Source organism: Nansenia antarctica (assembly GCF_963989245.1).
Source record: "Nansenia antarctica genome assembly, chromosome: 1".
In the NCBI taxonomy this organism is placed as follows: domain Eukaryota; kingdom Metazoa; phylum Chordata; class Actinopteri; order Argentiniformes; family Microstomatidae; genus Nansenia; species Nansenia antarctica.
The window spans coordinates 20,488,119-20,501,205 of NC_137674.1; the positions used below are offsets into that span (position 1 = coordinate 20,488,119).

A 13,087-nucleotide genomic window follows, 5' to 3' on the forward strand; every position below is an offset into this window, starting at 1 on the left:
GCGTATGTTCTTGTCTTTTTTTCTGGGCAGCACAATCCGCATCAGTCGGAAGGGATGGCATATGCTCCTCAACTTCTGCTTCCACACCGCCCTGACCTTCGCAGTGTTCGCCGGAGGCATCAATCGAATCAAAAACCCCATCATCTGTCAAGCCGTAAGTGCACTCGCCTTTTCATTCGGTCGCTTTACAAAGCTACTCCAGAAAATTGATTATGAATGTCTATTGAGATGTGTGGCGGCGGAGCACCAAGTCCTCTGTCCCCCTCCTTTGATGCTCTGAATACAGCCAGACTCTCTGGGCTTACAGCACACCACGTGGACGCACTCTCCTGCTCCCTGCTTCCTGTGTGTTCACTAGCCCTAGGAGAGAAAGAGAGAGAGATGGGAGAGAGAGAGAGAGAGAGAGAGAGAAAGAGATGGGAGGGGGGGAGAGAGAGAGAGAGAGAGATGGGAGAGAGAGAGAGAGATGGGAGAGAGAGAAAGAGAGATGGGAGAGAGAGAGAGATGGGAGGGAGAGAGAAAGAGAGGGAGAGAGACAGAGAGAGAAAAAGAGAGAAAGAGATGGGAGAGAGAGCGAGATAGAAAAAGAGAGAGAGAGAGAGCGAGAGAGAGAGAGAGAGATGGGAGAGAGAGAGAGAGAGGAAGATGGAGAGAGAGAGAGAGAGAGAGAAAGAGACAGAGAGAGGGGGGGGCACCAGCAGTACTGGCATGCGTTGGTTCTGAAGCTCATATACACCAGGCGGGTGTGGATTAGATAAGAGGGTCACCCCAGTGCTGCAGGCTGCAGGTCAGGACCCCAGCGTGGCTCTACATGGCTGCAGTAACTCTGGGCTCTGACACTGTACAGCAGGGCTGGATGTGTCAGTGGTGGGTTAGTGTCAGGGGGGGGGGGGGGGGGACATCACCATGGTCCTAATGGACCTATCGCTAAGCGATAAAAAAAATATTTCTGATTTACCACAGCAAGTAATAGACAAGATGAGAAGAATATTTTGTCTAGAAGCTTTTCACCATCAGATATTAGCGAGTTGTTTGTCCGAGTTTTCTGCCTGTCGTGACTTTTGCTGTGATATGATTGGACAATTTATATTTTGGGGCGTGGCTTAGCGATAGGTCCATTGGGGAATTTCAGAACAGCAGGGGGAAACAGGAAGAAGGAAACAGCTTGGCTCTGTTGATATCCTCAAGAGATAGTTCAGTTATACCAGATAGATATACCAGGCCTATGTGAGAAACTCTACAGTTACAGTGAGTAGGTCTATTTAAGATGTTACAGTGAGTAGGTCTATTTAAGATGTTACAGTGAGTAGTAGGTCTATTTAACATGTTACAGTGAGTAGTAGGTCTATTTAACATGTTACAGTGAGTAGTATTTGGTATTTGGTCAACAATCTTTCTTCCTCCTTCGCCCGTGACCCACTGATCCCCAGCAGACCCTGGGTATCTTCTCTGGTGAGGCTCTGCCAGGAATCTGGACTGTACTACATTTAGATGTCAGAAGAGTGTTCCTGATCTATGAGATAGGCCTAGTTGTTTTGGGGGTTTTCTTAATTAAGGTGAGCATTCTTAGGTCATCCACTGTAGAAGTGTCCCTGTTTCTGATTGCTGAGGTCACCAGTGCTTTGTCTGCTTTTTAATGATGTTCCTAATTGGTGATTTTGTCAAGCCTAAGGTTTTGGCTATGTTTCTGATAGTTGTTTTCTCATTATCTTTCAGCCTAATAATGGTTTCCTTGACTTCTATTTACATCTCTTTGGTTCTCATGTTGACAGACACCAATACTCCGACACACGCTCTGTAGCTCGTTAGGACTGCTTGCGTTTTGTCTCATTTACTTCGCTTAACTTGAGAGCGAAATTCCTCCTAAAAAAGTGCCAACTGCAACGCACGATGAAGATTTAGACGAGCTCAACAAATCGTTAAACTTCATGTCGCAAGAGATCAGCACAGTGGTAAAGCAACAAGCCACTCTGCTTAAGCTAATGGAAGAGGTGCGTCAGCTGAAAACCTTAATCAAACTACAAGATAAGAGGATTGAAGATCTCGAACGAAGAATGGATGACATGGAACAGTACTTTCGTTTAGATGACTTGATCATCAGTGGATTAAAAACATCTCACCGATCCTATGCCACGGCCACGGCTAGCAACAAACAGGATGAGGATTCCCCACCAAGAGAACTGAACTCGCTGGAAAATCAGGTCATCCAACTCTTTGAAAGTAAAGACATGGACCTCCAAAGCTTGCCACACTCTCCCCCGAGGAAATATCAAAGATGAGCTGAGAATCATAATTCGGTTTGGAAACAGGAAACACAAAATCGAACTTCTGAAGCAGGCCAGAAAGCTGAGGGGAACGGGTGTTTACCTGAACGAGCACCTCACCAGGAAAAATGCTGACATCGCCAGAAACGCATGCGTCATGAAAAAAGCAAAACAAGATACAATCAACATGGACTAGGAAGTGTAAAGTATGGATTAGACTGATGGAGCACCTGAAGAGGCAAAAGCGCTGGTGGTGAGAGATCTAAAGGACCTGGACCAGTGCAGATGACTGAACATGTGGATTACAGTAAAATGACCATCAAATGCAAATGGACTAAACATAGACCTGGACTGGACTTCAAGTAGACTACAGTGGATTAAATGCATACCAACAAATGACTGAGTCTGTCAGTGAAGATGTTCTGTTTCTGGTTGGAATTAGGCCTACTGGTACCTACTCAATAGAGTACAGCACCCAGGTAGTCAATCATGTACCTGATGACCTCTTTTTTTCTTTTTGCTAAATATACTCAACGCACACAACTAACCATACTACCATGTCTTCCAATGACTTACATCTCATAAATGATGGGGGGTCTGTCCCCTTGGCAATAGATTCTCTAGCGCTCAACCCTTTTGAGTTAAATACCGACAGTAGGGGTGGGACAAAATATCGATATGGCGATTATCGTATCGTGGCCTCTTGCGATACGATTATCGTTTCTCGTGGCAAAATATATTTTTTAATAATACATTTTCCGGTCTGACTTTTTCAAAATAAAATCAAGTCTAAAGCACACAGAAGCCATTAAAAAGCTTTATTTGGAAAGTCTCACCCTGTGTCTGATCCTGATGTTATAGAAGCAGCGTAGCAGCAGGGTAGAAGCTAGGTAAAGGGGTACGCAAGCCAGTCTAGGGCTAAACCACTCGTAGACTCGTTTTTTTCATAACACACAACTTGAAGTTTTAACCCTTGTGTGGTCGGGTCAACCGGACCCGTTTTACATTTTTACTTAAAGAGAAATGGTACAATAATACATTTTATCAATCTGAAACTCCATGGCCTTGGCTTATTTTCTATGAAAAACATGTAAAAGGGGGGAAAAAATGTTTTTACACATCCTCCAATCCCCCAACAAATGTATGTCCTTCATGAGATGTTCGGGTCATTTAGGCCCGGATGCACAGAGACACACAGAAACATACACACACTCACACTGACACTCACTCACTCACTCACTCACACACCTCTGCTCTGGCTTTCCCGCGCCAAGAAGCCGTCACACTTTTTACCCTTTGAAATGCAACATTGTAAACATTTTTGCATTTTCTGGCACTGTACAGAACGTATGCAGCAACTGCAAAAAGTACATTTGAGGTACACGCACTGTCACATTCTGTGCTTCATGTGTTGTGTAGACAGGCATACCCATGCACACACAATTGTAGCCAGTGTTATTTCAGAATTATTTGGGAGTTTTCAGACATAATACTGTATTTCGACAGTGACAGTAAAAACAGTGTACCGGTACATTCCGTTCGTTTTTTGTGATTCAGCATTTGCAGACATTTTTGAGAGATGTATTTCATAGCTATTGGCAAAAACAATCTTAGTTTGGTTCTTTCATTTCTATTCTTGTTCATCACCTGTATTTTCTTTGCAGCTTTGATTATAATTAGATACATGTGATAGTCAATTGAGAATATAAATTCAAAATAATAAACAGCAATGAAAACATTGTTTCATAAACATTTTTCCTAGATAAGTATGATTTATGACACCCAGGTCTTTATTATATTTTCAAAGTTAGGGGCATCATGTGCGTAAAAACGCTTCTACTCATCATTCTGTCGTTCGGCCCCACCTATTCCTAGGGGTCTGACACTTTGAGGGTTGTTACTAAGCATCCTCCGGTAAAGCCTCTCCAAAGGGCAGCCCCCTAGATCCACCAGAACAAAAGATATGCACTTTTGAATGTGTACACAGTACCTATTGTGCATTATTGGGTACAGCACTTGTTTGTGCCCACAGGAGGCGGCCTTTAATATTATGGGCTATTTTGGGGCTTTCTTGCGCCCCGAGTATACCCCCTTGTACAGGTCACCCTTGGGACTAGGAGAACCGTGTCAGGACAAGTGCTTTTAAAACCCCAATGATGTCCCGGGTCAACTGGACCCGAACAGTACGAAAGGGTCCAAAAAGTGAACATCACACAAGGGTTAAAGTACCCACTCAATATAATAAACAACAGTTTAACGGTCACTAAATACTTATTATTAATAATTTGTGGATTGGATTCACTATTCTCGTTTGCCATAGGCTATAAGTAAGGACTTTTGTAAATACTTTTGTTTTGGGACATGTTCGTGTTTGGGGCTGTGTGATCATTTAATTATGTGTAGTTATGTGTTTCTAGCATGTCAATGTTCTATCAGCATGTTCTGATGTTATAAAAATGATGAAGATGAATGGCTAAAATGGCGCAAAGCGAGGAAAAACAAATACGACATCTAAAGTCTGGAACGATTATATTTCAAAACAAGGCTTCCCTTTAACTCCCCGAAGGCTACGACTTTCGCTGGGTTTATTTTTACAGTGTTGTGGAAAACAAAGGTTTTTGACGAATGCTGCTAACACTGGAACCATGTTATGAAATACCAGTTAACACAGATATTGTGATGTATCGTTCATGAATAATCTTACAATGACAGCGTTTACATGCACACCATATTCCGATTAAGGTCAATATTCTGGTTATTGTAATATCCCGAATAAGGTGTTTACATGCGCTGGAATATTCCGTTTACATTTTAATTACCATATTCCCGTGGTTCGGCGGGACAATAGTTGTTACTATAGTAACATTAGTGTTGGTAGCTTGGTTGTGGTCGTTGAGCGAGCGTTAACCCACAGCTAAGCCATAATGCTTGTTTCCAATATAGTCCTCTGTTATTGTGTTCTCCTACTTGCGCTTTTGAGCCACAATTTAACTACAACACTCCTGCTGATCCACTTTGTCCTCAACATTGGAAGACAAGAGCGAGAAGAAATGGCAAACGAGTGTATCCTGATGTCTCTAGCAACAACACAACTCAGTATTGCATGCTCGAGGAGAATCGAGCATGCGCAGACGTTACTGAATATTCCGAAAAGAGTAATTCCGATTGAGGTGTTAACATTATGTGTCACAATATTCAGATTCAAACAGGCAAAAAGACTTGACTGTCCCATTCCTTATGCAGGGCATTGTAGTTACAATGACAGTTTAAACCATGTTTTGAAGCTATACTCTCTTTGTTTACAAACAATGAAGTATAACAAGCTAATATTTTCTTCTAATTATCTTCTAATCGGCGATAATGTTCTAATCGGCGATAATGTTCTAATCGGCGATAATTTCATCTTGCGTTCGGTTCCATCAATGTGGCTCAAATAATTCGCTGTTTGGTTGCTATGCAACCAGTCCTTTTGAGTTATTCTGGTCGCGAGCAGGTTTAGAGGTTGGTTTAGGTAATACGTGCGTCAAAATTGTCTCACAGGCGGAAACTATATCCCGAACGACAGTTCCGTCAAGTGTCTTTTAGGAAATATTAGTTCCCACTTTTTACGAGATAGATAGATAGATAGTTTGACTGTGTGATAGATAGATAATTTGATATTTTGAAAGTGTGATCGATCGATAGATAGTTTGATTGTGTGATAGATAACTTGATATTTTGAAAGTGTGATAGATAGATCGATAGATAAATAAATTAAAAAGTGTACAAAATAAAATACAATAGGTACGTGAATCAACTTGCATTGCCGTCATTACAGCGGTGAGGTTGGCGCAGTGGTTAAGGCAGCCTGCTAAAGTTCCAAAGGCTGCGGGTTCGAGACTTGGTTTAACTTAACGTTTTTTTTTTTTTTTTACATTTAACCGAAGCCTTCATGCAAATCGATCTACAATGATTCACTTAGACAGATATATATATATATATATATATATATATATCTGTCTAAGTGAATCATCTATCCATCAGTAATCATAAGAAAAAAAGATCTATGCCAAATCCAGGGTCCAGTTGAAGAACATAATTTACTCAGAAAGGCTTCAAACACCATTGTAATCGTGTCAGTTCTTGTAAATTAGCCTGCACCATCATTTTATAGCCTATATACTTACTATTACTATATTTTAGATGATATTTTAGATTAGATTCAGACAACGAAATGCAATAAAAAAGTGTGTCTGAAGAGGGATTTGAACCACCGTCTTAAAAAGACGAATAAATACCATGGCAGCAGTCAATACCACTAGGCCATCGTGACGATATGACGGTTTATAGCCTGCTGCTGATATCACCACAATAGTAAATATTCATTTATTAAAATATGAACATATAACAATAACTAGGGCTAGTATGACCTACGCATTTAATCGGTCAGCAATTTCTAGCCAAACCATTTCCCTCGCCTTGTTAATTGCGGCAGTATTACACTATTTTACATCTTATTTGTCGTCTTCATAAAGATCAATCTTCATTTCGACAGTTTGACTCTTCGGGGCTCTTTATGTCTGCGTGCACGCGCCCATATCGAGGATTTCTAAGCCGGTGTTCTGTGAACACTCATGACACAAGCCTGATCCTCGTTTCGACAGTTTGACTCTTCGGGGCTCTTTATGTCTGCGTGCACGCGCCCATATCGAGGATTTCTAAGCCGGTGTTCTGTGAACACTCATGACACAAGCCTGATCCTCGTTTCGACAGTTTGACTCTTCGGGGCTCTTTATGTCTGCGTGCACGCGCCCATATCGAGGATTTCTAAGCCGGTGTTCTGTGAACACTCATGACACAAGCCTGATCCTCGTTCGAGGAATCACCTGAGGCTTGAATTCCAATCCCGAGTTGCCTGATCGCAGGATTTATTTTAATCGCCGATATACTAATCAACGTTAGTGGAACGGTCCCCTGATGAGGTAAGATAGTTTAACTTAGCTCATGAGGCATTTAGAAGTCATGTTCTTAACCAATGGCTATACATAATTCATTAAAAAGTTCAAAAGTTGATGTACCAATCGCAAATTGCCTTATTACTGTTAATGGGTGTAACTCCCTCTCTTTTGGGATGTGGTGTGGTTCGTCTAGCGTCCCTAGGCCCTGCCAGCAGTGGCAGTATGTGGGATGATTACATGGCTACTAGGGGGGATGGCTGATGATTACATGGCTCCCTGGGGGAGATCTGGGTACACAGTACCACCCCCTCCCTGGGGGAGATCTGGGGACACACCACCCCCTCCCTGGGGGAGATCTGGGGACACGCCACCCCCTCCCTGGGGGAGATCTGGGGACACACCACCCCCTCTGAGTGGGGAACTTCAAGGAGCTTCTGGAACCATCTTTGGCAGCCTCTCAGCACTTCAAGCGAATGCTCGTATCTTGTTCCCCCAACACGATCCCCTCACCTCATCTTCCTTCCTCTCTCTGGGTCTCTGCTCTCGCTTCTGCATTGTCACTCTGCCTTTTAGATTAGATTAGATTAAATTAGATTAAACTTTATTGTCATTGCAGAAGTACAAGTACCAGACAACGAAATGCAGTTATGCGTCTACATGCATTACATGTTTTCTAATGTCAGTCAGTGTCTCTCCTACAGTTACTCAACCTAAAGGTCTGTGGTATATTTTTACACACAGACATTTACATTTACATTTTTGGCATTTAGCAGACGCCTTATTCCAAAGCGATTTACAATCAATACATTTGAATACTAAGCATGTGAATCATCAGTCCACCATTCGTAGCAGGGAGAGTAATCCAGCTCAGGCCCGGGGCCATTGATAGAAGGAAAAACCTTCTCCTATCACCTTCTTCTAAAACCTTTTTTTATTTTTTTTTATTTTACACTGGAGAAACAGAGAAATAGTACAAGGGGGGCAATAGAAGTTCTTAGGGACACAGTAGAGGGGAAAGCGGGTGTCTTTAGGAGACGTAGTGCTGAGGGGCAGAAGATGTCTCAGGAGGAGCAGTTAACGTGTAACCTGAAGAGATGGGTCTTCAGTCTACGACGGAAGATGGGTAGTGACTCTGCCGTTCTGACAGCCGTGGGGAGCTCATTGCACCAGCGGGGAGCCAGTGTTGTGAAGAGACGTGATCGGGCAGCACGACTGCTGTGTAGAGGTGGTGGGGCCAGTCGGCCAGCCGAGGTGGAGGAGCGGAGTGAGCGGGCTGGAGTTTGGGGGTTTACCATTTCCTTCAGGTAGGCAGGGGCTGTCCCTTTAGCTGCCTGGTATGCAAGCACCAGGGTCTTGAATCTGATGTGAGCTGCTATCGGGAGCCAGTGCAGGGTGCGAAGGAGAGGGGTGACATGAGAGTATTTGGGGAGGTTGAATACCAGCCTGGCAGCAGCATTCTGGATGAGCTGCAGAGGTCTAATGGCGGAGGCGGGGAGCCCAGCCAGGAGTACGTTGCAGTAATCCTGGCGGGAGATGACCAGTGCCTGGGTCAAGAGTTGCGCTGCCTCTCTGGTGAGGAATGGTTGTATCCTTCTGATGTTGTAGAGGAAGAATCTGCAGGAGCGAGCCGTTGCTGCAATGTTCTCCGCACAGGATAGTCGGTTGTCCTGGTTCACTCCAAGGTTCTTGGCTGTCAGGGAGGGGGTTACAGTAGAGTTCTCCACTGTGATAGAGAAGTCTTGGAGAAGGCAGGCTTTCCCGGGGATGAAGAGGAGCTCGGTCTTGTTAAGATTGAGCTTGAGATGGTGGTCAGCCATCCATGTTGAAATGTCAGCGAGACATGCAGAGATGGGTTGCCACGTGTAGATCAGACGGGGGGAAGGACAGGAAGAGTTGAGTGTCGTCTGTGTAGATATGGTAGGAGAGCCCATGTGAGGAGATTACCGAGCCAAGAGACTTGGTGTAGAGAGAGAAAAGTAGGGGCCCTAACACGGAGCCCTGGGGTACCCCAGTGCAGAGGGTTCGTGGAGAAGACAGCGATTCTCTCCAGGTCACCTGGTAGGAAGAAAACCAGGAGTGTGCGGTGCCAGATATGCCCAGTTCTGAGAGGATGGAGAGAAGGATCTGGTGATTGACTGTGTCGAAGGCAGCAGACAGGTCCAGGAGAATGAGAACGGAGGAGAGGGAGGAAGCTTGAGCAGAGTGGAGGGCTTCCGTGACAGCAAAGAGCGCAGTCTCAGTGGAGTGCCCAGCCTTGAAGCCGGATTGGTGGGGGTCTAAGTGTTCCATCTTCCGGAGATAGTCAGTCAGTTGTTTAGATGCCGCGTGTTCAAGGGTTTTGGAAGGGAAGGAGAGAAGGGATACAGGTCTGTAATTGTGGACAGATGATGGGTCAAGGATAGGTTTCTTGAGGAGAGGCTTGAGTCTGGCTATTTTGAAGGCCGCTGGGACAGATCCTGTGGATAGGGAGGAGTTGATTAGGGTGGTACGGTAGGGAAGGATGTCGGCTGAAATGGATTGGAGAAGAGGGGAGGGGATGGGATCGAGAGGGCATGTGGTTGCCCGCTTCGATGTGATAAGTGTGAGAATCTCATCGGGGGAGAGGGGGGAAAAAGATGACAAGCCAGAGACCGAGTGTCGAGGAGAGAGTTTGGAAGGGGTGTTAGCATCGTTGGTAGTAGGAGGGGAAAAGGTGCTGCTGATGTCGTCCACCTTTTTTTCAAAGTAGGTGACAAAGTCATCGGCAGACAGGGAGAAAGGAGGGGGGGGAGGAGGTGGGTTAAGGAGTGTGGAAAAAGTGGAGAACAGTTTTCTAGGATTAGAGGCAGAAGAATGTATTTTGGAATGATAGTAGGATGCTTTAGCAGCTGATGCCGAGGAGGCGTAGTTGGAAAGGAGAGAGTGATAGAGGTTAAGGTCATCAGAAAGGCCAGTTTTTCTCCATTTCCTCTCAGCTGCTCTGAGCTCTAGTCTACAAGCATGTAGCATTTCAGAGAGCCAGGGAGCTCGAGGAGAGGATCGAGCTGGCTTCAAGGTTAGTGGACAGAGGGCGTCGAAGGATGAGGTGAGAGCGGACAGGAGGGTGGAGGATGCTGCATCAGTGGATAGAAGGGAGAAGGATTCAACAGAGGGTAGGGAGGATAGGACAGAAGAAGAGAGGGTGATGGGGGACAGGGTACGTAGGTTACGACGAGAGGGTCTTAATAGTGGTTAGGGGCTGACAGGGAAGAGGAAGTTTTGAGGGGAAGGGAGAAGGATATAAAGACCTGTATAGTTCTGTAAGGATTCTACTAACAAGGGGGGTTGTATGAATTAGCCTTCCTTTGTCCTAGACCACATGGTCAAGATGGCCTCTCTTCCTATGACCTGCCCCCTGCTCTTTGACCTGAGTGATACTGTCTGCAACCTATCCCGCCTTTTCACACCTTTGCTTTGCACACCTGTAAGGTGATAGGACTGTATAGATGCCTTGTCATAGACTTGTATTAGCATATCATTGGGGGTATAAATGTGTGAGCTAAAGACAGTTCTTTCTCTTTTCCACCCTACTGACCATTCGACCAGAGCCCTCTCTATGACATCAGAGCCCTCTCTATGACATCAGAGAGGAATGCTGTAACCTGTATGTAACTTTGATTGAATAATTAAGCAATATCACACGAGAGGGAGTGCTGTTATACTGAATATCAGCACGGCTGTGATTCGTTCGTAGGAAAATGGCACGACCTCGAGTGTGATATTGCTTTTATACAACAGTTCTACAGCGCCATTTATTAGTTAACAGTAATAAGCGACAACAGATTATGATTTGTTTGTTTATTTAATCATAAAAATAAACAAAAAATAGTTCCGCAACTGAACTTCAAATGGACTGTTGCCTAGTAACCTGAATCACAAATATGGAGTCTAATTAACGGTCATTTAGTAGAACATCTGTGCGGCGGAGTGATACATATAGTTAAAAGTCCCAGTGCTGTTATACTGTATATCAGCACTCATGGAATGCCTCTTGTCCACTCAAATCCAATCAAATGACTTGGTCGGAACTAACTGTTGTATAAATAGTCTATAACTCAGAAGCGTTACTCGTGATCTATTTCAACCAAGTACCTATTAAAATATCCTATAGGTCCAACCACAACTGAGAACAAACTGGGTGACACTGCTCATTCCCAAACATCTGGGCAAGATCTGTAAGGGAATCCCAACCACAACCTACAAGGGATGGGTTTGATGATTCCATTCATCTTTAGTTAATCAAGGGGGAAAAAAAGTCGTACAGATTTTTAAAAAGTAGGTCAATGTTAATCACCGTCACAGCTGAGTGAAGCAAGCCACTAGATTGTGGTTGGGATTGGTTGTCGTTCTATTTTTGACAACTGTCTCTCTCTGTCAGCTGGTTTCCCTGTTGGCTGTCTGTCTGGTTCAGGGAGCCAGTGTGGGCGGGGCTGGGAGGGTCGTTAGCAAATGTGGTTCCCCTGTGCAGTCGTGGCCTACCTGCAGGCTTCATATGGTGATCCCCAATGGCCATTTGAGGTCTCCCACAGGCAGGTTGGCTTCTGGTTTTGTTCCTCTTTGTTTTGGTTCACATCATACAACATCCTACAACAGACATTAATAATAATAGTAATAATAATATCTTGGTTTTATATAGCGCCTTTCACAAACACAAGGACACTTTACAGAATGTACAGACAGAAAGTCAGACAGACACAACAGAACAAAAAAACAAAGAGACAGAGTGACAGTGACAAAACTAAACTATGGACCAAAGGCCTTGGTGAACAGATGAGTTTTGAGGGCTGATTTGAAGGAGTCCATGGTGGGGGCCTTGTGGATCACTGTGGGAAGAGAGTTCCAGAGGGTGGTGGTGGTGCTGCCACGCTGAAGGCTCTGTTCCATTACATTCATCCATCCCCTACACACACTCCTGATTATACAGACGTTACCTTGCATTCTGGTATTGTTAATTCTTTAAAGGGGTGTTCTCACTAGAACATTTGCTTCACTTGAAACGGAGTTTAGGATAAAGTTTGCTTTGCTCTGCGTCGTTTGGAGCTGTGAGAACGCGCATTCGAAGTCGCTCCCGCAGCAAAGAACCAACGGATGCTCCGCTTGAAAAGGGTGGTTTCGCTTCGGGTGGCTTTGCTTCGCTTCACTTTTGGTGAGAACGCTCCTTGAGGCTGTCCATAGGAAAACAACAGCGCACGCGTGTTGATCTGGATAAGAGCGGGACAACAGGCAATTCTCAATTTTTCTGACCAATCAACCACCACGTCTGTTGCCTCGATTGCGTATGTTACTTCGTTTACATAAAGGGCTGTGAGAGCGCAAATCAGAGAAATAATTTATGCAACAATGTTGCAAACTCATCCACTTGCTCCGGGTCCTGATTCGGACTTTCATGTGAGAACATGACCTTAATAAATATATGACTTCAACCCTTGATCATGTGTGGACCTTTTTTGTTGTGACCACCGGGCTTGGTCGTAACACTATCCAATAAGACCAGACCCTGCTCTTTCATTCACTCACTGTCAGTAATGACTCCTGGCTGGCAGGTCACAATTCAAAAAGGGGAAGGGATTCAATCATTGTCATTGCAGAGGGTACAACGTCATGTATTTATGCTCTAGGTCAGGGATCAGAGCCATAGAAGGCGACCCTGGAGCAATTAGGGCTTCAGTGCCTCGCTCAAGGACAATTCGACACGTGGCCAGCCAGGATTCGAACCGCTGCGACCTTGCAATCATTAGACGCCGGATCTACCGGCTGAGCCATAGCCTCTACCTCCACCAGCCTCTACCTCCACCAGCCTCTACCTCCACCACCCTCTACCTCCACCAGCCTCTACCTCCACCAGCCTCTACCTCCACCAGCCTATAC

General features: G+C 44.7%; 1 protein-coding gene across 1 annotated transcript in view; it reads left to right on the forward strand.

Moving 5' to 3' along the window:
* The window catches only part of adgra1b (adhesion G protein-coupled receptor A1b), a gene marked incomplete at both ends in the record, with an annotated part of 166,030 nt that overhangs the window by 135,778 nt on the left and 17,165 nt on the right, over positions 1–13,087 (forward strand). Inside the window, one exon of the mRNA XM_080537705.1 lies at positions 31–154. Coding sequence (XP_080393831.1) covers positions 31–154 — 124 coding nt within the window. The remainder of the gene's footprint in view (positions 1–30; positions 155–13,087) is intronic.